The sequence below is a fragment of the Aythya fuligula genome, chromosome 1, assembly GCF_009819795.1.
Source record: "Aythya fuligula isolate bAytFul2 chromosome 1, bAytFul2.pri, whole genome shotgun sequence".
Taxonomy (NCBI): Eukaryota; Metazoa; Chordata; class Aves; order Anseriformes; family Anatidae; genus Aythya; species Aythya fuligula.
Window position 1 is genome coordinate 188,270,887 of NC_045559.1, and position 27,315 is coordinate 188,298,201.

Here is a 27,315-nt window from a genome sequence, read left to right on the forward strand (position 1 = left end):
GCTACATCCATTTTAGATGAAACCAAGTCAGGATGTGCCCTAGGAGCACCCCTCTTGTACTCCAAATGCTAATGAGGCTTTTATTCCAAAGGACTAGACTTGCTCTTGTGTGAAGTAAAACTCCATGATTTTGTATGGAGTAGATACTGGACACCTGCCATCAATTTAAACATCTCTGCTTTAGTGGGCTGCTTTTATTGCACCATGCTTTTTGCTGATACGGCTGTAGCCACTGGTGACTGAGGTTGTTGCCTAGAATTTTCTGTTCTTCTTCAGTGGAAAGCATCAGATCTGTCTCTTCATACAGGTGGAAATAACATCAGGATAGAGCTATGTGGTTCTAAAATGACCTTGTTTTTCTTTTGACAGTTTCCATCCCTGTGTAATCAATATTACAAATTAATCACTTTCATCTGTGAGATATTCCCTGAGAAAATTCCACAACTTCCAGAGGACCTCTTTAAGAGCCTGATGTACTCACTGGAGTTAGGGATGTCATCGTATCCTTTACAGAGTTTTGAGAGTGTTTAAAAATCTTAGTTTATTTTATAAAGACATGTTAAGCCTTGATTCTTTTTCTTTGCATTTTTTCCTTCCCTATCAATCTCTGTATCTATAGGTACATGTCCATAATCAACTCTTCTTCCCTGCTCTTTGCCGACTGAGAGTTTCACTGTAGTGTCTATCGAGATTCCAGTGCTAGCTGAATTTCCTCTGACTTGTTGCTTGAATGCAGTGTTTAAGTGGTTTAGCGTGTAAGTTTTTTCTGGCACCCATTCCTGCCTCCTCCATTACTTCACTTCAGAGTGTGTAACTTCATAAGCCTTCAGCTGGTATCCCAAAGTCATTCCTGAATTAGTTTCTCAGCTGGTAATACAAAACACTGCTGCTGTTCTATTGGGCTGGCTCCAGAGCATTTCCTGTCACGTTGCCAATGGGCTCTCCCTCTTCTAATGGGAGTACCATTTTCACTAATCTGTGGCACGTGTCAGAAACAGATGAGCTTGACCATAAGGGCCTCTTTCTGAAAATGTTATGTCAGAGAGGGTTATGTTACTTTAGGGTATGTAGCTAATAAAAGAAAGCAACAAAGTTGCTGTTCTTTTCCCGCTTTATTTTATTTTTTTTAAATTTATTTTATTAACAGCTTTATAGTGAAGTAACATCTTGAAATATAGAAGCATTTAAAGTATTTTTTAGTGATGCCATTGGGAAGTTTTGCCACAATTTCATTGAAATTTGACATTGATTCTTTAATGCCTGTTACCAGAATGAGTTCTGAGGTTTGCCAGCTCTGTCTGGAGGCTGTAACACCGTTAGCAGAACAGTGTGCAAAAGCACAAGAAACAGATTCAGCTCTCTTTCTAGCAACAAGGCACTTTCTTAAGGTAAGACAACTGTGTTCTGGGTTATGTTTTGTTTTGGTTTTGCATACAGGTGGTGTCAAGAGACCAAATAGTGATAATATCTGATTAGATTAATGAGCATCAAACACAAAGAAACAACCTCTTACCTAAAGAACTGGCACTGGAAGAAGAACATGGAGGACCAGAGACATTGGACTATATTGCAAAGGATAGAGGTGTAGAGGAGAAAATGACTTTTCACCATTCAGCAAAAAATCTGAGCACCTCAGAATGCAATTTATTTTTATTTATGCTCTGTACTTGAGTTTTAGAATGACTCTGACAGTTTCACCACTTAAATTTACTGTGAAAGCTGTCAAATAAAAAGCTGCCAAATAAAAGGCTAGGTAGAGTACTAAAACAAGAGGCAGAAGAGCGAGCATAATTGGGTATACTATGAAGAAAGGAAAATGCTGCCATTTATTCAATTTATCCAATAAATTAAGCTTTTTTTTTTCTTAATCCACTGTCATACTTGTCAGTTTCCTTTAAGAACCATCCCCTCTGTCTCATTAAATTTCCAATTAATCTAATAGCAGCCAGCATCTTGCTAATTGCTAATGGGGACAAGAAGTAATTGGGGAACTTGTATACTTGTCTCTCCTGATTGCAGTAAATACTTCAGTTTTGCTTAAGACATATTTTCTTACTGAACTGACATTCAGACTTTGAGGACTTCTTATTAAGAGCTCACATCAGTGAAGCTAAGAGAATAAGAAACACCTTAAATAATTTTATTTGTCTCTTTATTTCTTCTAGCTTAACATAGCCTTCTGCCTTTTTCTCAAATTTTCACTATTTTAGTGAAGTTTTAAAATCATTCTTATTTTCTATTCCCTGTTTGACTTTCTGTGAACTGTAGGAGGTTCCAAAACTTAAGGAACAAACTCCTGGTTTTACTGGAAGAGCAAAAGCTTTTCTTCATTCTTTCTCTGAGTTATTTGCAGCTTTTGTTGAAAAATACAAGAGATGTTGCTTCTCTTTGAAGACCACATATAAATCAACAATAGGTTTCAGTGCTTTGAGGCATGAATTAGTGCCAGTAAGCCAAAGCTCAACTTCTAAAATAATTTAGTTTCCAGTTACTGATGCCTAAATTTAAAAAAGAAGGAAGCAAACCTAAATCTTGGATGTTTGTGAATACACATTCATTATTATTGGAAGTGAAGATATGAGGTTCAACAGCAGGTGTTTATAAAGCAGGAAGTTAAGTTTACACTTCTGAAACAGCTTTTGGTTTGTGATTTCAGATGGTCTTTGATATGCTGGTACTTCAGAAGCACAATACAGAAATGACAACTGCAGCAGGTGAAGCATTCTACACATTAGTGTGCTTGCATCAGGTATGACATTTAAACACTTAAGAACCCTGAACATTACTCACTTTTTGATGGAGAATGGTTAATTACTGTGCGTTTGCCAAATTGTAGAATCATTCAGGTTGGAAGGGACCCTCAGGAGATCTGTAGTCCAACTTCTTGCTCAAAGTGGGGTCAATGCTGAATTCAGAATGGTTTGCTCAGGGATTTTCCCAGCTGTGTCTTCAAAACCTCCAATATGATCATAGAATCACAGAATCACAAAGGTTGGAAAAGCCCTCCAAGATCATCTGGTCCAACCACCCCCCTACCACCAATGTCACCCACTAAACCATGTCCCTAAGCACCACGTCCAACCATTCGTTGAACACCCCCAGGGATGGTGACAGATTCTCATCCCCTGCTGCTCCAGCCTCCGTAGTCTCTGTTAAGTCTTCTTTAGGAGCTGTGTGTAGCTACCTGTTCCCTGCAGCAGTGGAGGAGCCTGTTACTCTGAACAGCGATCATTTTACTGTTCTCAAAACCCTCAACCAAACTTTTACTCTCTTTCTAGTTGCTTAACATGTTTCTTTGTTTTCTATTGCTGTCTGAGTAAGCATAAGTGGGAAACTCTTAGAAAGGAATCTAAGCCATCTGTCCTAAGGAAGGGAAGGGAATCTAGAAAAAAGGAAAACTGTGGGAGGAAAGGGTTGATATGGCACACTGAGCATGGGGCAGGTGTGAAGGAAGATACGTGCCATTTATGTGAATGAGCATATGCTAAAAGGCAGGAAGGACTTTGAAGGGGATGCTTAAGGTTTTCTTACTCTACACTTCAGAGGACTGTGGCCAAGCTCAGAAGACTTAAAACCTGGTCTAGTTGAAAGACTTTTATCTGTTTTGGAGAAGGTGAAAGGCTGCAAGTCCATAGTTGCTTCTAGTGTGCTAGCTGGTGAAACTGGATAATAGGTGGAGACGTACTGAGAGTTTTCTGTCACAGCTTTTAATTCTGGATCTTGTCCTGATGAGAGAAGCTGTATATATTGTACTTTTTTTGCCTTTTTTTAAGTTAATAGGTCTTATGTTTATTTAACAGGCTGAATATTCAGAGCTAGTTGAAACATTGCTATCAACTCAACAAGATCCGGTAATTTACCAGCGATTAGCAGATGCCTTCAACAAGCTTACTGCAAGCAGCACTCCTCCTACACTGGACCGTAAGCAGAAGATGGCCTTCTTAAAGAGTTTAGAAGAATTTATGGCAAATGTTGGTGGACTTCTCTGTGTAAAATAAACAACAAAACTCTATGCCTAATTTAGACCCTTTCTGCAAAATGCACTGAGAAATGCTGAATGCTGACTAAATCTTGTACCTGTCTCTGGGTTCTTTGCAGCCATCTCAGATTCTAGAGAGCCTGGAAGTTAGAACATAATACAGTGGAATAGGAGAGGTCAACTTTGAATCAGCTTCTGCTATTATGTGTTAGCTGCAATCTGTCATCCTTGTGTGTGGGAGAGAATGAACAGAAAATTTGAATTGAAATTTTTTCCATATATGTGCAAACAGATATGGGCACAATGAAAAATAAATTCAGTGCCTTTTCCCCCCCACTGGTTTAAAATGAGTGGCCAGATAAACGTGCAGATTTTTTTTCTACCCAGAATCATGTTAGAGTTTTATGCAGATGCATAAAAAGCTCTGAACAGTTTCGCTGATTTTAAGCTTTATTTTTTCCTCTCTAAAGTTTGAGTTTTGTGTTCCAATGGGGAAAAAAATAACCAAATGGTATTTTAACTCGTGTTTAGTTTTGTTTTTCTATATCAACCTGACATTGCGTGTTTTTGTAATGCAGGTTTTTACATTACGTTCTGCTGCCTAAAGTTCAGAAGAAAGAAGGTGTATATTTTTGTTCCCCTAGAAGCGAACTTTAGGAACTGTAGCCATTTCATTGCCTTAATTTAAAAGAGAAAAAAAGAAGTTCATATACTTAAGAAATTTAAGGCAAGTTTTGACTCGTCAGCGTTGGTTTAGGATGTTGGCATTAAGCTGCTGTGTGCCTGTTGCAGCCCTTCCTGTTGACACGTGTCATTTTGGAATCGAGTGTCTAACGCAAGGTTCACGTGTAGTTTTACTTTCAGTATCTGTTTTGAATCATATCCAGGTTGCACGCAACTGCAATGTATTTCTACACTGAACTGTTTGCTTAAGCAATAACAACTCAAAAGGTGTAAATTCCTGACTTGCAATCATTTTAAAGTTGGGGCATTAGCTAAAACAATTATGCCAGAACAGGGGCATCAAACCCTTTCACTCAAGGGCCACGCTTACTTGACTCCAATTGAGAAAGGTAATTGGGATGTGTAGTGCTATGGGGAGGGTTGTTTTTTTTGCTGAATCTAGCTCCACTTCTGCAGAGCCATCCCAGCTGCTCTGCTCTTGCTCATCCTTTTTATATCAGCACTTTAGCTATTACAACAGCAAAGAACAGTGCCCTGAGTATAGTGGACCAACAAGGGAGAGTAGCACACGAACACAAAAGCAAGGCCTATTTCATCTCCCGTCGTGCACCAGAGGGAACTGAAGCAAACGCAAATGTTGCATGTCTACTAAAACATCTGTTGTGGAAATACATGGAGGCAGAAGTTGGCCCTTTTGTTGACGACCTCTGTTAGATTATGCTGTTGAATGTTTCCCATGTGTTTTTTAAAGTTATATAAAATGTACAGTATACACCTTTACGTGGCTCTGTATAGCATCATGTTTGCAACTCTGTGCCATTCTGCAGCTGTTCATCTCAGAATTAGTCACAATAGCCAGAATTTTAAAAAGACAGATCTGTAATACTGTGCTATAAGTGACCTAAGTTTTTTTTATTTCTCAGTTAAACCCATACCTCTCTGAAGCATGGATCCACAAGGCTAAAAAAGCCACCTCTTCATTATACTTCTCTCTTAATTTATGTGAATGAGCAGATTTACACATTAAAAAGTGACTACAAAACTTGTTAGGTAATGTACCTTCCCAACTAGTATTTTATTTCTAAGGTAATTCACATCGTTTTTTAGAACAGGAGTATTGCACTCTTTTTTAAATATTTTTTTTCCTGAATCTCTAGTGCATTTCTTCAAAAAATCTCTTGCCTGTGCACTTGCAGAAATGATAACGGTCCCAGCAGATCGATCTCTTTTAACATGTGTAGATCTTTGCTATTTTTCCAAAACTGCTTCTGGGCTCGTACATTACATTGGGCAGCAGTTGTGAAACTTTTGTTTGTTTTGTGGTTTGTGTTGTTGTTTTTAAATGAAGGGCAGTAAAGCCTGGGAACAGAAGTGGCTGTAAGAGCTGCTGGTTGGTCATGGTGTAGACTGTATCTAGCCCAGAGTCTTCAAAGAGATCATGACAAATACCTTCAACTTCTTTGGATCTGACTGAATAACTTGTAAGTCCAGTCACCACTTTCTCTACCACTAGCTCTGCCACTATCACTTTTTTCGTCCTAAAGCTGGCTCAGTATTTTAAATACTTATGAAATTTAAAATTTTGCAATTCTCTTGAGGATTGTAACTGGTAAGTGGGAGTACAAATTGAGATGGTATTCAGAACCAAGCGATGTGCATACCCATTACTCCTCTAATCAGGCCCATTGCAGTGTACCAAGCACTGACACACTGCATGTTTTGTCCATCAAAACTTGTTAAAGTGTGAATGTTACCTTCAAAGACAAGTTTTGAAGATTGTTTAAAACTTCCTTTTGCCCTTCAATTTAAAATCAATGCTATTTTAATGGGAAACTGTCCTAGTAGGGGGGTTGTATAATTTTTCTGCTTAATGCTGTGCTAAACAACATTCTTTCTTGGTTTTAATTCCTTTCTTCTGTTCTCGTGTGTTCAACGTGGATCTTTCCTTGCCATTTTATGTTTCTTTCACAGCAAATGCAAAGATGTCTCTACTTGGTGACATCCAAGAAATTGTTGAAAAGATTCCTAGGAATAAGTTTTCCTAATTCATACTCCTGCTGGCTAGGTGGCTGCTTCTACCTAATCTTTTGGTTTATATATCCCTTCCAAATCCAAAACAAACCTCTATTGATCTTCTACATGTTCAGTTGCTGTAAACCTAGATGGAAAAACTCATTCAAGTCCACAGGAAAGGCACAGACCATTTTCAGTAGACCCCGAGAGCTGACTTCAAATAACTGTTCTGAAATGTTGGTAGCATCACTGCATTGATTTTTCCATTCACTGTGCAAAGTGAATAATGGTTTCAAAAAGGCACCTGTTTCTTGAAAGGAAAGAAAAAGCAATTTGAAGGGAATTATAAATGCTGCATGATGGAATTGTAACAAATATTATTTATCTAGCCACAACGTTCTTTTTGCTAAAGCAAATCGTTGCTCCAGTGTTTTCATTCCGACAGTAGAAAGCAAGTAGCTTCTTTCCCATTTCTCCAGCCCCTTCCCCCACCATCAGAACTGTTTCCAATGCTGGTGTAATAATTTTCTGTTGTTCAGCCTTTAAATTTAGTTGCTGGCTAGCATGACCATTCAGTTGGTTCATGAAATTCAAGACTTCGAAAGCACAGATACACGTGGGCAGGGAGAAGTGGACTGCATTAACCTTCCACTTTCACGTGCGTTATGCCTTAACTACCTTCGCTGAGTTACCACATGGATCTGCCACATCTTAGTGCCCAGAAGTTTGCGTTTCACTGTTCAGTGATAAAGGGCTCACTGTTTTCCTCAGGAACGAGAAACTTGTTTTCTCAGCATGTCCAAATCCTGCAAGTTGAAAGAGAGGGGTTTGAATCGCAGTCACCTCGTGGTTAGTGCGTAGCACTTGCTGAAGCCCCGGTGTTTACTTGGGTAGATCCCTTCGTATTTAAGCCATGTAGTTCTAGAAAATAAGCTTGCTCAGAACAGTCAGTTGTCCGTTTAAAATGTAATCCTTTAGGAGGTGATGTAAATTCTAATTTGTGACCTGTAAAAACTATTCAGAGACACAAGTGCAGCATTTCTTTTATAAAACACTTCAAGTAATTTCAGTTGAATAATTACATGAGAAGGGGTGTTCTTTATGGAAGTAGCTTGATGAATATAAGCGCAGGAGTAGGAGCCAGGCTCCTCTAATTTTGTATCAGTTTTTCCACTGGGTCCTTCGTGGTCCTTGGCAAGTCGCTGAATCCATGTCTTTGTAAAAATAGTGATGATACTTACCTACCTCACAGGGATGTTGTGAGGATTAGCTTATGCCTATAAAATGCATTGAGGATCTGAAATGCTCTGTAAATATTAAATATTTTACTGTTAGTTTTGTGAGGTGTAAGATTTACTGTGATGAAAACAGAAGATTGATAATTATAAAATGGGAGAGGCAGTGGCAGGCCGGTATTCCACGAGACTGGGAATTACGGCGGTGCAGAAATGTTCGCTGTGTGCTGCAGCTGCTTCAGTTACAGCCAGTTAAAGTGGTGGTTTCTTCTTCAATGAGACGTGATTCCCCACCATGGTGCCTCAGTTGTGGTCTAAATAGAAAGAGGACAGGCGTTAGGTATTCAGGCTTCGGTGCCTCTACTTGTGACAAGTGCTGCTTGTGGTGGTAGGTTTTTTGTTTGTTTTTTTTTTTTTTTTGCCTTTTTTTCTTTTCTTTTAGGCTTTTCTGCAATGAACAAACACCTCTCATTTCTCCCATGCCTCTGCTAGTCACTCAAGTTCTGCTCAATACAACTAAAGCCTAGTGGCATCAATGGAGATGTAAACAGCCAGGCCCCCCAAAACCTTTACATTTGTTTTTAGTCCTCCTTGTGGTAAATGAGATTAATGCTTCCTAGCACTAATCATGAAGCAAACTCTGATTTGATCTAGAGCCTTAAGCTCTCACCTGTCTTAAAAATAAATGTAGAGGGAAAAAAATAAAATATGAGATTGATTGGTGCCCTAGGAACTGAGAAACAAGGTGTTTCTGGCCTTCTGTTCTCCTCAGTGAGTTAAAGCAGGTTCTGCTTTTCTGTTTCTTCCCTTTCCCTGTCCTGCCATCCATGCCCTTCTAGGCCATTCTTATAAAACATTGGGAAAACCCTTCCCACTTCAAATGAAAGATACCACCCATGCCATTTATGTTCCTGTCTATTACAGCTTGATACTTGAAATTGATTTTAAGAAGCAAACAGACTTTCTAATAGCATTCCTCAGCACACTTCAGTCTCCCCTTGAGCTACCCTAGATTTTATAATTAGGAAAAATAAGATTCTCCTCCTTTCCTTGTTCCCTTTGTGCAAAATGAGGAACCTCCATGCAGTGAACATGCAGCTTTAAGGCAATAAATGCTAGTACTGCTGTCAGTCAAACGTGTAAATATTTTAAATGTATAATTCAGTACTATGTTGAGTTTATATATTAAAAAAAAAAAAAAGCAGGGATTGAAGTGCTAGTTAATTTCAAGTATTGTTTTACCTGTACAGTTGAAGATATGAAGTTGCATAGAAATATTTCACAGTTTATTGCAATAAAACTTGGGAAGTGGCTCTGTAATCAAGCCTTATCACAACTGAATTTTCAATTTTGAAATGAACACTTTCTGTATTTTTAAGATCCATAAGCAGGAGGAGGATAAAATTGTTTTCCACTAAAGACTTTTATTTTGGTTTGGCCATGTGTGATTTGTGTGTATTCTTGTTTATATTTTTCTAAAATCCCACCTGTGATGAGTCCCTGAAATAGCATTTGTTACGCCTCCTCATGGTGGGAACAAACCCAGGAACGTTATGAAGACTCAGGCTAACGATTGTGCTCTCTGGATGTGTGAATTAACAGTAATTTGGTTAAAGTTGATGGGGTGACTTTAGATTTATATCAGCATTTAAGGCACAAGTTTGTCCATCAACAGAAAAAATGTGATCAGGTGCATGACAGGAGAATCTCATGTGGGAGCTCCAGTGAGCTACCAGAAATGGCTGTGAATATATAAGCAAATTACTCTCATTTCCATCCCCCCAAAAATAAAAACTAAATCTGATGGTGACTTTTCAGGTCACTGTTATTGCGTGTTTGTGCCCCCAGAAACAATACTGATCTTGATATTGGTCTTGAATACTGGTCTTGAATTCTGTGTGCAGATTTAATGTAAACAGTCCATGATTAGCGGGCACAGAAATGTTCTCCAAGCTTGAAATTGGGTCTCGTGTAAATTACATCCAGTAGTATCTCACTTGATGTATTTTGGGAAAGTTTGGTGAAAGGCAGCAGTTCCTAATGTGCTATAATGTAATTGCATCTGGAAGAGCTACAGCTATTTTGTTTTGTTCCCCTCTAACTTTCATTCATTCACAAGTTTAGAAACGAAACAAACAAAACAAAAATCCTGAAAGTAAAACTATGCTACAGCTGTGGTGGTGACAGCTTGCTGTACACCTTGGCTCTGTGTCTCACTAAAATTTTACTGGTTTTGAAAGTAAAATTCATGCAACAAGGTATTTATATTGGCCTGGCTTCGTTCAGTGAATGTTTTTGTGAAGGACGGAAACATCTAAGGTAATTTTGAGCAAATCCCTGAAAACAGCTTGGCAAGATTAAAAACAGCAGCGTATCCAAGAGCCTTGCGTGTAGAAAATTGAAGTACTTTACCTTAAATCTGAGGTCTGGAATAAACTTGAATGACTTGGGTACAAAACCTTTATTCACACTTGTTTCTGTAAGTGTATGCAAAACCCGTTAATTTTGCCTTTAAGAAATTTCCATTTGCTTCAGTTGCATGTGGCGAAGTTGGTGTTTGGGGGTTTTGGCATTTGGGGTTTTTCCTTCACTGATTGCCATTTATTATAAGCAAAAAAAAGTAGGAAACCTCAGTGGTCCGAACGGAGCTTGCCAGATCAGCAAAGGAGGAGGTCTGATGTGAACTGGAAGAGGGCAGGAGGCGAAGAAAGTAAAAAGTTTGCATCCTTGCTGTGGAAAATAAAAATCAAGCTAAACTGTAAGAAGAAAGAAGAAAAAACCGTTCAGAATACAAGCATTAACCTATAATTTGGTAACTGGCCTCATCCTGATGAGGATTAGTAAATGCTGTCAATTCATTAACAGGTTTTTGGGTTTTAAAGAGAGTGCTGTTTTGGAGTTGTATGAAACATGATGCAATCAGTGTGAGGTTCGTTAATTAAATAATAAAATCTTTCCTATGTTGGGAATCATTCCAGGCAAATCGGCTTCTCCAAAAAGCACTGCAGGTACCCACTGTGGCTGATGTGTAACTGCTGTTCTTTCTCCTATCTGAATCTCATGGAACAGCCGTTTTCACCTTAACATCTATCAGATATTACCGAATTTGGGTTTTCAGATCCCGTGTTGTCTTCTGAAGAAGGCAGCAGCTTGGTGTGTGCTGTGCTTCCTTTTTTCTCCCCCCTGGTGTCTGGCCTGCTGTTCACTGCTGTGAAGGAGTGCATTGGATTTGCTTTAACTTATTGCTGTGGGTGCTGCTGTTTGGGTTTGTGGTGTGTTCGAGCCGCTTCCAATCCGTCCCCCTGTGTGCCATTTACCGAATGAAAGTCATCACTAGACTCTAAACGAGTACTGATATGAAAGTTGTATTCATAACTTGGTTTAATAAATTTTCAGGACGTTGGCTTTAATTTTAGTGCTGCACCAGTACTTCTGGCAGGCTTGTGCTTGCTCACCTGATTGCTGTAACTCAGAGCAAGAAAACCAAAACCAAAAGCCCACCGCCACGCTTCGGAGTCCTTAGGAAGATCACTGACATCCTCTCACAAGACCAACACTGCTTTGGGGAAGGCATGCGTCCTTCTGCCGTTTTAAGGACAGACTGTTCCTACCTACTTTTTGCCTGCTTTTAGGCTGTTATGCACTTTCATGATTTCTTAACAAACTACTGTTAAAAAAATGTACTGTAACATGGATTTTGATAAGCGCACATGTATTTAAACATTTCACTCAGCCTCAGGAAAGCTGGAAAAAAATTAGATACCTGTTTTGTATCTCGGTTAAAATGTTTGTTACCTACATCCTTTAAGATGGCCAGATAATGTCTAGATCCTATGAGCGTGACTGTATTTAAGATACCAGTATGGTCTGTAGAAGGAGGACAGTTTAATTTTAATCTGGGGACTGGGAAAATGGTGTCCTCTTATTTTTCTTAGACATATATATAGTCTGAACTGGAGTTTCAAAAGCAAAAACAGTGATAAACCCCACCTGCTGTTCAGAAAAAAAATAATAATGTTTTCTTTCGTAACACTAGCTTATTTCTGTTTTCTTCTTCTCCTTAAAAAGTGTGTGTGAAATAAGTACAGAGGTATGTGTAGGAAAAACTGTGTAAAACCTGCTGCTGTACATAATGTTTGCTACTTGACTGCGTTTTCTGTTCCACTTTAATTTTACTGGTTTTGCTAAATATATTTTATATATTTTCCTTCCTGCTTCTTGTGATGGCAGAGTGATTACATCTTTGGGGGGGAGGGAAGGCAAAAGCAAACACGAGAAGGCTCTGGCCACGAAATTCCATCAAGTTTGTTAGTACGTATCTTGTGCCTTTATGAAAACTACTTCCTACAGTACTTAAATTCAGAGAGTGACTGAAAGCTTCTATAAGGCTGGCTACCAGCCTGTACTCCTGCATGCCCCACGTGCTGGGGAAGCTGCGATGCACGTGGCTCACCAACCTACCCCACTGGGCCCTAAGGCACCTTTTATCTGCATCTGAACAACTCAGCGTTGAACCAATAAGCTTTTCTTAAACAGACGAGATGTTGCAGGTTGTTCTGTAAAATGAATATTTCTGTTATTTCTCATCCTCAGATGTAGGATTATATTGACGTTCACTAGAAGCAATCCTCCTATGGTTAAGTACTGCATGCTTGGTTGTCTTCCAAATGAAATGTGGTTTGCCATTCCTAAAAATGTCAAGGTCTGTGGGAAAAGAGCTATTAAGACTTTCTTTTTTTAGACTTAAATAGTGGCAACAGCAGACTCTACAATTGGAATTTGATAATCTATTTTCATATGAGGTAATGAGATTGAACTAATGTTCTTTCACGTGGCTATAGCTTCTGCTCCAGAAAGACTCAAAGGCATAGACTTTCATCAGTAAAGAAAAAAATGCGGTTGACAATAAAATAAGAAAAACACAAACATGGAAACACAAAAGCCTTTGGAGTAGCGAGTTGCTATTACTTTCCAGGGAGGGACTGTATTTTTGAAAACTGCTTTACGCTCTGTTTCTGAGCTGCTCCAACACAGAGCAGTAGCAATATATTAGTAAGGCAGAAGTGGTCCACATCGTCAGATTGAAGTCGTACAGATGCCCTTGGTGCTGCTGTATTTCAAAGAAAGGCGTGGGTCTGCGGGTGAAAGGCCACAGCGTAGGTAGTTTAACTTGAAGCACCTTCCTGCAAAAAGGAATTAAGAAACAATAAAACCTAGTAATGGTGTTCCCATATTTATGGTTGGTTTGCCCTCACATCCCCAAAGAAGCTGCATTGCAAGATATAACTTACTTTCCTTCATACAGGGTCAGTCCAGCTTCTCCTGCGCTTTCCTGCTAGCACCATCGTGTAAGGGATTTGAGCAGTGCTGAGCTGTGCGTTTGCTGCCAAAGAGTGCCTGGTATCACAACCCAAAAGATGTTGTCCTCCCTGAGCCCCCCCATGTGCCCTTACATGATCTCTGTAACTGTTCTGCACAGAAATATCATTAGGTGCACAGGGGACTGTTGCTCCAGGAAATCTGGACTGATCGTACGTGTCTGCCCAACCTCCTCTGTCCTTTCATCCTTCAGTTTTACTTATCAGCCTTGTGTGTAACTCTTTTTCACATAAAATGCTTTACAAACTTGCATGGAATGGGTAAATGATATTTAAGTGTCATTTTCTAGGACCTGAGCCTGATTTCTTGCTGCATTCAGTAATGTTACACAGATGCACTGTCGCTGTGCAGCAATGCATGGAAGAGTGTTTGTCGTTTTAAATTACCGCAGCGGTGTAATACGGATGGGTATGGGTGCACTCCATGCAGGACAATCGTTTCGTGCTGGAATGGAGACCTTGTTTGGCAAGACCTTTCAAAGCAGACAAGGGGTAATGCACTGAATGACAAGTTCGGGCTTTTTAAAGTTGTCTTTTAAAAAAGAAATGAACAAGCCCACAGTTCCCTACTGCCATGAGAAGTGCTGCTTCTAAATGGAAGATAGTGAGGTAGTAGGTATGGGGACCCAAAGGAAAAAGTCTTTATAGGGCAGTCACAGAGCAACTCTGAAACAAGAACGCTAATGTCATGAAAATGCTTTTAACAAAATAACATGGCAAGACCTGACTTTGTAAAGAACAATGAAGAAAAGAAAAATAGTGGTGAGGAAGTTTTTGTCTTCAGACAGCAAGAAATGAGCAGGAGTACCAGAAAGCACATCATGTCTGCACAGGGTCATAGAGAAGTAACTTTGAATGCCCAAAGGGAATGACGCAATGAATTGATTCAAATGAAGAACATACTTTTAAAACTGCTATCTTATGAAACTCTATCAAACAGCTTAAATTCTGTCTGTGTGCAAGAAAGGGAGCCTTAGAGTAGGATTTCAGCTAACAAGACATGATAAAAGCATCAGGAAACCTGGAAAAATTCAAGTTAATCGATTATTTTGTACCAGTCCTCGCTACGCTCTCTTTGCAGATTATTTATTTATTTATTTATTTTCAGTCAGGTGACTGTAAGTGATCAGCCCTGAAAGCACTATTAGACCGTGTTAAAGCCTCTTGAACCACCGAGGGGGTTGAAATGCCTGGGGAACGACGGCAAAGAGCCGCGGGGCGGTGTCTGGGGACAGGCGTGGGTGCTGTAACCCTAAAAAACGTTTTTTAGGGTGGTTTTTTTTTTAGGGTTTTTAACGAGCAGCGCCGGTGACGGTTGGGAGCCCTCAGAAAGAGCGGGAAGCGGCGGGGGGAGGGGCCCGGCAGCGCTGCGCGCGACGCTGGGGCGGGGCCTGCGTGCGCGGAGGGATCTGGGTGCCGGTGAGTGGGCTCGGGCCGGCCACAGTGCTGCGGCTCTGGGGGGCCGCGGTGCTCGTCCGCGCGCCTCACCTCCGCCGTGATGGCGGGCGGGGGGGGCCGGGGGGAAGGGGGTTTCGTGCGGCGGGGCTGCGCCTCCCGGGGGGGGCTGAGGGGGCGCGGGGCGGCCGGGCCGGGGCTGCCATCCCCGGTGCCGTGCGGTAATGGGGGGACGGGGTGGAGCCGTTTTGTGTTCAGTTGTGCCCACCAACAGAGGCACTGGGTACAAACTGAAGCACAGGAGGGTCTGGCTGAATTTGAGGGGGCACTTCTGTGCTGTGAGGTCACAGAGCTGGGACAGGCTGCCCAGAGAGGCTGTGGGGTCTCCTCTGGAGATATCCAAACCCTGCCTGGGTGCCATCCTGTGCAATGTGCTCTGGGTGATCCTGCTCGGCAAGGGGGTTGGGCTGGGTGATCTCCAGAGACCCCTTCCAGCCTCAGCCACTCTGTGAGAGGAAGAGCTCCTTAGTCAGGAGCAGTTCTTTAGTACGCACACATAGCAGGGTAACCAGTTCTGTGTCTGACCTGCTATCCTCTATATCCCAAAAATCAGACGATGCTCGTGGAAAAGCAAGCGGGTCGGGCTGGGATGTATCTCACTTTCCTCCTTCCAGTGGCCGCCCAGCCTCCCAGTCACTTTTTGAATCCTAAGGGGTCTCTTTACTGAGTAACCCTCTGCGCCCCTCACCTCTGAGCTCTCCAGTTTCACCTCAAGGTGCTGCCAAGCATCAATTTCTAGTGTACTTTGTAGGAGGGATTCTGCAGCTGTGCTGTACTTTGTGCCAGGCAGCACCTTGCTGTCCTGGTGAACCTGGATCCTGAGGCCACACTTGTTGCCTGCCAGTTCTTGCCTTGGAAAACACAACAGTAGGTCTGTGCCTGTGATGTTCATGCCTCTTACAGTTAACAGGCTCTGCCAGTCCCCTCTCAAGTTAGTTATTCCTCATACATACCCCCCTGCAGACGCTATTTTTCCAGGTCTTTTTCAGTTTCTTCACAAGTTCTTCCCAATCACATTCGCATTAAAAGCCATTCTTTACTCAGGCAGGAGACTTTGTGGTTGTGGTGTGTAATTCTCCAAAAACATCAAATCAATGTGTGGTAGCAGCCATTAAATGATATATTCTATTTATTTTCCTAAAAATATCTAACAGAAAACATTATAAAAGGATAGTGTAAGTGTGTAATCACCCTAAGCTTAAATACTGCCTACAATTCCAGTTCCCTCACCCAAAGAAGGGGTGTATTAGAAGAGTTTAACAAGGATCAGCAAATGTATGGAAAGACTTGAGGAAAGGGGGATGACCTCCAGGTGTCTGTGAAACAGCATGTGGAGCGGTGTGAGGTGGGGAATAACTGGTCTCTGATGTCTGCTTTCTATTGCTGTAAGGGAAGTATCACATCATGTGAAGCCAGTAGCCACATTCACAGCAAGAGGAGGCAGTTTTCCATCAAATGTAACTTCTAAAAAGGGGGCATTATCAATTAAAGAACTTTATATGAATCTAAGGGATGCTGCACAAGTGCCTTTTGGAGAACTACATTCACAGAATCACTTCAGATGCAGAAATATCCTTAGTGGAAAACAGTTGAAGACTGGCAGAGTGTGGAGTGGGGAAGTATCACCTGTACGTGCCTCAATCTCACTCTGAGACATCTGCTTTTGGCTACCTTCGAGATAGAATTACCACTATCTACCTTTGATCTGAACCAGTACAGCTTTTCTTTTGAACCTTTTGGTGTGGTTGTAAATAAAAAGTTCTCCAGACTTGATCCTTCAGTGGAGCCCTTCTCAGGTCTGCCTGTGCTTCACACATCCTCCTTCCCTCTTCAATGAAACACAAGAAAACTGCTTTAGGTTTGCGTGCAGGTTTGTCAGGTCTGCCTTTCTGATGTTCCCCAAATTGGCATCCCCTTCAGGGGCTGGATCATTGTATGGCACCTGGGCTCCAAAACTTCACAGCTGACTGCAAGGAAGCGAGTAGCTTCTTGAGGTTTGAGAAGTTTTGGTCCGCATTAGGAAGACTACAAAACAGATGTACATATGGCCGAGCCTTTTTCAGTTTCTTCTGGCTAGACCACACTAGCCAGCAAGGGGGATTTTTGTGTCTAAATTACTTTGGACTGATGTACTTGATACATTTTGTCCTGTCAGTTGTTCTCATGAAAGCACATTTGGCAACATTCAGGTAACTTGCCAGACACTTGAGCAAAAGCTGAGCTCTCGCTCAGCTGCTTCTTGGATTTAAAGACATCAATAATTATTTCCAACAGGGGAGATACTTTCTCTGCGTTTTTACTGTGTTTGGGACAGGATCCCCCCAAACCCACCTGCGATTTAGAGTTCCTGTTTGGCCACTCACCTGTCACTGGAGACCTGGGGTTTGGGTCCTTGTGCATGTTAGTGACTGGGGTTTGAACAGGGTACAATAACTCCATGTTTTATGGTGGTGAGCCCCAGCTCAGCCTTATAATGTTTCTGTCCCTCTGGTCAGGACTTCTTGTTCACCCCCAGGCAGCGCTTGCTCCTCCAGAGGCCCCTAGTCTTTTCTGAAGTTGCATGTGCATTTGTATTCTTGGTAAGAGGTCTAAGGGGCTAAGGAAGGATCCGGCTGCATTTTCTATAGTTACGAGGTCAGCAATGGTGCACAGGCACGTGGCCTCACCTTGCCTCAGCAAACCCGGTGTCTGCATTTCCACGCATCTGTGCATGGGGGCATGGTTACACTGGCACACAGCAGCTGCTCTGTGCTCAAAGAACACTGCTTTGCAGGTGACCACAGCTTCATAGGTATGGATGGACCAAATGTACCGGGGTATGGGAAGACTGTGAAAGACTGAAGGAATTTCTGAGTTAATTTTTCCATCCTAACAAGTTCTTCCTAACTTGTTATTTATTTTTTTCTCTATTTTAGGACTTGGCTAGATAAAATTAGGGTTTTCACACATGAGAGCTGGAAACCAGTGTTAAATCATAAAGTATTCGTATGTAGACAAGGCACTGGGATCTTCAGTGTTACTGTTTTCACTTGCTATGATTACCTCTTTCTTGTTTTCTTTCTTCTGTTTTCTTTGAGGAACTTTCACACAGTAGCAATGTTTACCTGGACATTTGTCAGCTGGTCAGAGCCAGACTCAGCTGTGCAGGGGGCAAGGGACTGAGGAGGCTGCAGGCACCTTCCCCCTTCATCCTGCCCGCTGCACTGTGCGAGCTGTGGGTCATACGGTGCAGTTGCACTAATTTCTCTCATTTACTGGGTAAATCGGCCCCTTCAGAGGCCAGCAGCATTCAAATCTATCCCGTGAACACAATCCTGCCTATTTATGCTCCTCTCTATCGATAGGTGCTTAACCCCTTTTTTTTCTGCTATCCTTTAGATGACCTTTAACTTCACCCCAAGCCTTACTTCTCCAACCTCTTGGAGATCTGATTCCTTATTGTGTTGCTTTTTAATTAGGTGCAAATGCAGCCCTATTACTACTAAGTCTAAAACTTAATAGTAAAGAAGACTTAACACACAGCAAGTTTTAAACTTGGTGTTCCTACTGATAGTGCTAGAGATGCCATGGATTTCCTCTGCTTCCTCCCATCCTTCCCAAAACTTTCAGGGTTGTTTTTGGACTTGTGAGCAGTATACTTTCTGGGAGGGCTATAGAGAGGTTTCAAGCAGTACAACTTTCTACTGACTTGAAGCCAAAGGAATTTACAAGTCTTGTTCACATAAACTCACTTTAATAGCTTTCTAATGTACTTCATGTACAAGAAAATGTCTTCATGCTGATGACTTAAGTCAGTCTATGTAGACAATGTACATCTGTTCAGAAAAAGGTTTTGTTTTTTGATGATATTCTTAATAGATGTACCTAATGATTTTTCTACCATATGTTCTAAGTTACCTTTCCTTGCAGCCTCACAGTTAATTGCTGCTTGGTTCCTAAAGCTTTAATTTACAAACCAAAAGGAAGACTATGAAAAAGGAGCTAAAATAGCATTTATAGAAAAAGGATGCCTGTGGTTGTATCCCTTTCCATCCACTGAAACAATGGATAATCGCTTCATCAGCAATTTTATCTGCGAGGATTTCATTTCACGGGCATAGATTTAATCCTTGCGAATGCCTGTATGGGTTCACTGAATGTAAAATCAAAATGGTTTTGACTTAAGAACTGCAAGTTTGCATCAGTTTTGGTTTCTCAGTGTCAAAGCCTAGAGGTGTGCTTGCCTTAGGGATAACAGAAAAACAGATTACTGCATCTATGATACACTTAATAAAAAGAAAGTCATAGAATCATAGAATCACAGAATCATTAAGGTTGGAAAAGACCTTCAAGATCGTCTGGTCCGTGAAGAGTAGTTTTAAACTTGGAACATCTGTCCTAGCAAAAAGGGTTCTTGTACAGGGCCTAAATGGACGTTAGCATTGTACATTGTTAGAAACTCTGTTCTGTGTGAACTTGTGGTAATTTTATTAGGAAACTATATTAATAATATGAAATTTAGTAATATAAATAATAATTTCAAAGCATTTATGTTAATTCACCAAGCAATAAGAACAAACTAAGCCATTTTGCCCTCTGAATCCAGGATCCCCTCTTGCGTGAGGCCTTCAGGCTCTGAGGGACGGAGGGACGCCGGCACAGTGCTCGGCAGGAGCCAGGAGCTTCAAGGCGTGTGGCGTGCATCATGTCACTGGGATGGCAGAGTGAATATTTTAGTGAATAGCAATGGGTTATCTCTCAGCAGCAGGCTAATGGCACTATTTTTTCAGTCAGTAGGGAGAAACAGATTTAGGAAGTGTCCGGGAAGTGCTGCAGGAGGAAGCTGAAGGGGAGGAGGCCGTGAGTTCTGGAGTCCTCATTGTAATGGCGAGAGCAGAGGGAAGAACAAACGCAAGCAGCTGTACTTCAGATTAAATTTTCGTAGTTTTCCAAGTTACGTACAATTCAAATGGCAAGTGTTTGTGTGCAGCCTCCACCACACACGGCCTCTGCATGAAGGAAGGTGCACACCCGTTCCTGCTGAAGTCCTTGGATGAATGAATTCTTAGAACAGGTGCAGAAAAAGCTGGTTTCCTGAGGGAAGAATCTTGGATTTCCAAGTTTTCTGCCATGCTTTTCACATGCTTGATTTCTGCTGTTGTCACCTTGGTTCCACGAGGTGGCACCGTCTCTTCTGGGAAGGACTCACAGGCTTGGGCTACTGCCTGGCAGTGCGTGGCCGAGAGGTGCAGGGGGTGCCCAGCTCTGAGACCCCTGCAAACAGCTGCTCTCGGCATCTAATGCACACCGTGCCCTTTGGGTACGAGCTGTGCCCGTGTTCTCACATGTAAAATACACAAATCGTCAGTCACACAGTGGTACCTTAGGAAAACATCTTCTTGAGTGTCTTGTCTGCTGAAGGTTCCTGGCATTCGGGACCCATTTTGTGGTGTGAGAGGTGAAGCCAGGTGATGCTGATCCTAGAACAAGAGTTTACTTCTTTTTGAGTCAGAACTGTGTGCCTCTTCGGCATGGCAAGAAATGATCAGTAGCTATCGTTATGTCTCAGAGGGGAGGGCATAATTTCTACAGTATTTGCAAAATCCACTCTAGCCTTTTCCTGCAAGCTGAAACAAAAGTGATGTATGGATGCAGGATATAACAAACTGTAACAACAACATCCCTGTAAGAATACAAGTCACAACCCTGTGATACAGAAAGGGACCAGTTCCTGAATTCTCTCTGGAAAAGTTATATATTTTTCTCTTGTTCAGAGGCTTTCCTCATTAGCTATTAGACTAAGCCTGCAAAGTCAGGAAATGTTGCTTTGCCTTGGGAGAGCGGGCCGTTATTAAAAGCTTCCACTATTGAAAATGGTTAATTAGTTTTTTTTTTCCTCTGGTTGATGTCTAGAAAAATGGATGATGATGATGATGACGTTCCCCAGCTTTCAGCCCATACATTGGCTGCCCTCCAGGAGTTCTATTTGGAACAGCAGCAGAGGGAGGGCACGAAGACTTCCCAAGGGTTTAATCAATATTCTGTTGGCTCGATAGAAGAAAACTGGGTAAGAAACTAAACGTAGTGAATGAAGCACAGTTAGTGAATGTTACAGAGGAACAGCCCTCACCGGGTTTCTTTTGTGGATTGGTAATAAAATGAAAAGGGGAACACTTAAGATGTTCCTAGAGTGGCAAAACGATTTATGGACAATAACACTGCAAGCTTATTTGCCTTAATATTAAATCAGGGTAATTACATGCACAGAAGGAATAAAGCTGCCAACAGAAGCCTCTGTGCCTTCTGGAAACTTTTAACTCCAGCCTGGCATGTGAGGATACTGAAGATTCAGTATCTTCAGTTTGAGGCAACACAGTGTAACGAGGCTGAATGTGCTTTCCTTTCACATCATATTTCTATTTGTGTTTATTTTGTTGGTTTTGTGGGTGGCTGCCTTGCTGCATTTTTTCTTCTAACAGACTGACTTTGGATTTGTCTCTGGGCTCTTTTTTTTTTTTTTTTTTTTCCTCCCCTTCCTGTTTCTTGTATCTTCTGATTTAGTACATTTATCCTTTATTTCCTTCTATACTGTCATTTTTCGAGTGCTTCTTTCCTTCCCCCTGAAGTAATTTAGTTTAAGAGTATATAAATACTGTACATCTGCGGGGTTTGAACTAACCTTCTTAGTGATTTTGCATTACTTGGTTTTCCTGATACCACAGTAAGTGCTGTGGAAGCACACAGTGTAAGCTACCTGCTGCCTCCCATTGGTTTACAGAAGTAAAAAGACTCTCAGAAAAATTGTCACCTTTGTAGTTTGTGAAATGAGAAATTGTTGTGGGTTTTGGTTTTCTTCTAATAGGACTCACAACACCTAACTGTACATAGCACAGTCAGGTTTGATGTTTATAATTGTGCGTTATTTTTCTCAGCAACTGAGCCAGTTTTGGTACAGTGATGAAACTGCATCGTGCCTGGCTAATGAAGCAATTGTGGCAGCTGGGAAAGGTGGCAGGTAGGTTTTAATGTCTATTTTGTAGATTTGTCATGCCTTTTCTGTAATTATTTCATTTATGCAGGGAGACCGTGCAGTCTAATTCCTTACTCTTTGTGCCTCAGCAGTTGGCGGAGATGCAGCGGCAGAAATGCCATTATTTAGTTAGGTAATAGTTCATACTGAGCTTACAGTTTAGTGTTTCATTGAATGCTGTAGCCTCTGCCTTGCCAAAGTTTATTATAAATCTTTCTTTTTTATTATTTTTTTTTATTTCTGAGAAATATAATGAGCTCCAGAGCGTATTAATGACTTCTAATTCTTTCCTCTGTTTTTATACATTTCTGCAGAACAGATGGAAAAACTTGTTTTTCCTCCTATTCCTGTAAGGATTATTTTTCAATTTTAACTTAAAATTTCAATATATTTCCTTGTTCTAAAATAAGCTTTTCTCTGTAGTTAAGGTCTCTGTGTGGCATGGAAGCTGAACATGTAATGGCCTGCGTAGTTAAAGCTCCATTCTTTGATTTTTACGAAGTAATTATTTGTTAGATTTAAGGTTGAATAGCTTACATTTTCTGGGACAAATGCTTAAAATGTTTTCCCAAAGCAGCCCTGAGAACTCATGGAATTGTCTTTGTTGCAGTTATTTCTTTGTTTGTTGCCTTTTAAAATCAATTTTCTAAGTAGTTCTCTCTTTTTCAGGATAGCCTGTGTTAGTGCACCAAGCGTGTATCAGAAACTGAAGGAACGGGATGACAAAGATTTTTCAGTGGTTATTCTGGAGTATGACAGAAGGTTTTCTGTATATGGTGAAGAATTTATCTTCTATGATTACAACAACCCTTTGAACTTACCGGAAAACCTCCTGCCACACAGCTTTGACATCGTAATAGCAGATCCGCCCTATCTGTCTGAGGAGTGTCTTCAAAAGACTGCAGAGACCATCAGATACTTAACGAAAGGAAAGATTCTGCTTTGCACAGGTATAATTAATAAAATATTTAGGTCACTGTTGAACAACTCTTTTTTTTCCCTCTCAAAGGACAAACTTACTCAAGTGAGAAAATATACTAACTCAGTAATACTAATTTATAAGTCTAGGAAGAATGTGCATCCTGAAGGGGATAATGTTTTACTGGAATACTTTAGTTCAATGTTTATTTTTCAGTGAAGGGATGTGTATTTTAATCGTTAAGTCAGTACATTTTTTCTTCTGGCATTATGAGTTTTACTAAATTTTTGAAGAATTGTAAAAACATTCTGCAAAGTTCCAGAAATATATATATTTTTTATTGTAAAGGGGCATTCTCTACAACTGTAGTGATTGAAATCTGGCTATGACAAGCATAGATGCAACCTATCATTAAAATCTAAAAAGATTAAAAAAAAAAAAAAAAGTGCAATGAGTTTGTGATTCCTAAGCATATCTGTAGCTGCAGGATTTCAGCTACTGTATGTTTAGAAAAACAAAGGTGAGCTAAGCAGGAAGAAGGACAAATAGGTTGGAATGGCCTTTGTGTAGTAAAGTGGGATGATTTTAGCTAAGCCTTGAAAAGAAAAACACAAAAAATACACTTCCTTTTTCTCATATCACTGGCTCCTTACTGGTAAATATAGAAATTGTAATGTGAATGAATATACGAGGACTCTTCACTGTGATTCAGGTAATTGGTTCTTAGGCACTGAAATGCAGCAGGAGGAATTAAAAATCGGTGATCGCAGCAGTGAAACTGGAAGACTCGCCAGCCGCATTTTTAGGCCCTTCTTCATGAAGATGCACTTGCAAGTTTTAAGAGGCTGCGAGTATCTGCCTTAGTCCTGGTGGTTCTTAAGGCTGTAATCTGATTACAAAACATCTGAAAACATCCAAGTAGCTTTTGCAAAAAAACAAAGGACAAAAACCATACATGCAGACAATTCTGGGCAGTCGACCAAGTAGGCAAAATAGAGAAAAATGAAAATAGTATGCGGACGTAGAAAGCCTACTTCTTTGTTTACTTGTAAATGGCAGTTATGCACAAGGATAGCTCTCAGATTTTTTTCCCTGAAATGGATAGGTGGTCCTTCAGTTTACAAAGTTTGACAAATACTGCTCAAGAAAGTGATTTCTGAATGTGCAGCTATAAATACCACGCTGTGGTTTATTTAAATAGAGGAGTACATGTAATCTGTTTGCATTTCCCATGGCTCCCCACCATGTAATTCTTTGGCAAGTAGCAAGAAGATGGAGTTCAAATCTCTGTTTTTTATAAAGGGGGCACCGATCTTTCCTTCTGCCTATTTTTATGAAACTTTTATGACATTCATTTCCTTGGAGCTTCTTCAGTTCTTTCAGATTTAGATTTCCCAACAACTTCAATTGTCAGAGAGCTGAAGGTGTCACTGCTTTAAGCCTTGCTCCCTCAAAAAAGCTGGTTCTCTGCATACGCATTCGTGAAGAGCTAATCAAAAAGTCCAAACGTTCTGTTGCTGTGTTTCTCACCAAATACTAATTATTTTTGGTGCAGGTGCAGTCATGGAGGAACAGGCAGCAAAGCATCTTAGTGTGAAGATATGCAAGTTTATTCCAAAACACTCTCGAAATTTAGCTAATGAATTTCGATGTTACACGAACTATGCTTCTGGACTGGACTGATCCTCACAGGAAGATCTGGAACTTTTTCACTCAAGTTCCTTTGTATGTTTTTCTCAGTGACTCCACGTTTCTCCATGCTGAAACGTTCAGCTCCAAGGGATACTTTCTGGGTTAAATTTAATCAATGTGGGGTGATAGCCTCTCTCGCTGTGAGCATTTGCAAATATTGTGTGTTTTTATCTTACCTGGTAGGTAAATGGGGACCAAACAATGTCGGTGCTGGGCAATGGGAACTTCTGTGTTAGAGTTTCATTCCAACCAGCAGTTTTTACCATTCAGGGACTTTTCAGTGACATCTCTGAAGTGATTTTAGCTGGTTGACTTATAACACCACGCAAGTGCTTTCCTCACGGACATCAGAATCGTCATCTGCATCATAACTGATGGCTTAGTAGCTAGTGGATGATTGAAAGAACATGATCGTTGGTCTCCTTTCACCTTGAGACATGTTTGTTCTCAACATGTCATTTATTTTCATATTCATTGTCCAGCAGGCTGATATTTTTATAAAGGATAACTAAAGAGAAAGCAGGTCTCCTTCTGGGGAGGCCTCTCCAGTTGCTTTTAATAATCAGAACTACTTAAGAGCTGCCAAGTAAGATAAGACCTACTATCTGTTATTGTTGCCAGACTGGCTTTTTATAAAAATTTGGTGATTGTTTCACCTTTTCTAAAGTTTTGCCACAAACCCACGCTTTCTTTTTGTAAAAGATAAGATCTATTTTGTCATCAATTATCACCGTATAAACTTGTGTGTGTATGTGTGCTGTACTTGAAAAAAAGTGTTTAACATCTGTTTGCAGAAGTGCAATGCATTTATTTTGTGATACAGAATAAACATAAGCAACAAAACCTGAACTTTTTAAAAACAACCAAAACCGAGTAGACCTTTTTTTCTAGCTAAGCTAATCTCCAAAGGTTGGTATAAACCTGAAGTCTCCTTGAAAAAAGCACAATACAGATTTCCCCATGAGAGAGAGCTTTGCTTTCACTAGGGATCCTATACATTAGTCAGGTCAAATCACCCTAAAATATGAGGTAAGTAATAAAATGCCAGAAATTAACCCATGCTTGCATTAGTGCCTCAAACTGTGTTCATGGGTTCTCACTTTGTTACCTTTGCTGCTGGCTATGGGATCCTGCTTCTGTAGTAATGTGACCTGTGCGTGTCGATTAACTCTTGAATCATAATGGATTCAATTCAAAAATGGAATTGAATTCAAAATTCAAAAATTCAATTCAAAATTCAATGCAGTGCCTACATTTTAGTTGATTTCACTACCAAGTTAACAACGATGTATGGGTATGTCATGTTTGTAGTTTCAAGAACAGACCTTTTTTTCCCAAATACCCATTTTTATCTTTGCCTCCTGTTCCACAGATTAAAACATGGTAGTAGAATAGAAACATATTAGAACTTTCTGGATCTTACAGGGCCACTGAGATATACCATAATGTATTGATAAACTCCTATTGTTTCTAACAGGCAAATTTAAATTTTATATACAAGGGTTTGGCTGTATTTCAAGCAATTTCAGTTACAATAGATGATGCATTAGAAAAACTTTCCTTTGTGATAGTAGGGATTTTTTGATAACTGGAATTTTTTAAGCTACTTTTCTCTAACTTCTTGGCTACACTGCTGATGCATTTTTGGGTGAAAGCTGGTTCTTAAACTGCAAGGCACTCCAGTTTTTATCAGCTATAAATACACAGAACATATGTACTTGTCTTCTTGTCTTTCCATACCATATTTATATACTGGGATCACGTAAAAGGCTAACAGAAATGCTGCATCTACAAAATGAAGCAACTAGAAGAAGTATTAAGAAATTTATTTTGTGGTGGTGAACTCACTCTGTAAGTTTTCCCTCCTCACTTTTTTTGCCTGTGCCTCCCCCCTCCACAGTCTTCCTGAGTTTCATGGTACCAGTTTTTTCTTTCACAGGCACTGGTTTCCATCAGGTGGCTGGCAACAGGGAACTGTAGAGGCAGAGCACACAGGGGAATGGAGAGCTGAGGCAGATCTGAGTCACTGCACACCTGTGGCCGATACTGTCCTGCCGTTCAAACCAGAAGGCGTCCTTGCTGTTGAGCCCACCAAAGCCTGAATTCCCCCTGAAAATCACTGCCCTCAGGTGACACCCAGCTGGGGTTATTAGCTGTGTTCCAGGATGCTGAGCCATCGCTGTTACGTGGCCAGTTCCAAAATAAGAAAGTAAACCAAGGTTAAATGTGTAGGCATGGGCACAAATCACAACTGGAGGCTGGTTTGTGTTTGTTACCACAAATGTCTTACACACCAGGCAGATGGAAGCAATGCAACGTGAAGCACCTCCTGAAACATTTTTAACTGCATGGAGGCTTCAGATGGGACAGGTACGGTACGGCTGCCAGAGCTGACGATACTCTGCCCACCTAAATTAGAACGTGCTGTGCGAGTACAAGCTTCACATGTGTTGCTGCTTTGCTGGTAATGTCCTGCAGTTGTCTGCTTCCTTTTGCTAAAGCTGTGTTGTTGGGCTCTCTACAACAGAACTGAAAGATAGTTTTGTCGATTTCATCAGAGAGCCATTACTTTTTTTTAAAAAACGTGCAACGTTGAGTTGTACCAAGAAATTCAGTTCACCAAGAAAGCAGCTGCTGCTCTCACGCGTTGGTCAGGCCCCTTTGAAAAGAGGCTCTGTGAAGACGCGTGGTTATGAACATGAGGGCACACGTACGGTTTTGTAGATGTGCTCAATACAGCAGCCCGTTGTCCACCAGCTTCCCCCCTAGAAGGCTGGCAAACTCGGGCAGCTGCCCAAGCTCAGCTTGACTGGTGGCATTCACACAGCCTTCGTCAGTGAGAGGATGCAAGCTGGTTTTGTCCTTTCCGGGGAAGTAGCCGTGTTCCTGAGGCTGCAAGTCACAAAAATCCGTAGTGAATTTGTACTTTGTGCCAACTCTAAGAAATGTTC

At 40.9% G+C, this 27,315-nt stretch overlaps 2 protein-coding genes across 2 annotated transcripts in view; both read left to right on the forward strand.

Moving 5' to 3' along the window:
* XPO4 (exportin 4) overlaps positions 1-4,019 on the forward strand; it is a 72,287-nt gene extending 68,268 nt beyond the window's left edge. The window contains exons 20-23 of the mRNA XM_032184095.1: positions 370-500; positions 1,271-1,388; positions 2,657-2,749; positions 3,801-4,019. Coding sequence (XP_032039986.1) covers positions 370-500; positions 1,271-1,388; positions 2,657-2,749; positions 3,801-3,998 — 540 coding nt within the window. The 3' untranslated portion in view covers positions 3,999-4,019. The remainder of the gene's footprint in view (positions 1-369; positions 501-1,270; positions 1,389-2,656; positions 2,750-3,800) is intronic.
* Positions 4,020-14,682: 10,663 nt separating this feature from the next.
* Positions 14,683-25,204, forward strand: EEF1AKMT1 (EEF1A lysine methyltransferase 1). The gene is made up of 5 exons (XM_032196103.1): positions 14,683-14,708; positions 20,637-20,790; positions 21,656-21,738; positions 22,423-22,703; positions 24,228-25,204. Exons 2-5 carry the CDS (start codon positions 20,641-20,643, stop codon positions 24,353-24,355), a joined length of 642 nt encoding a protein of 213 aa, XP_032051994.1. The 5' UTR covers positions 14,683-14,708; positions 20,637-20,640; the 3' UTR covers positions 24,356-25,204.
* The last annotated feature ends 2,111 nt before the right edge of the window (positions 25,205-27,315 follow it).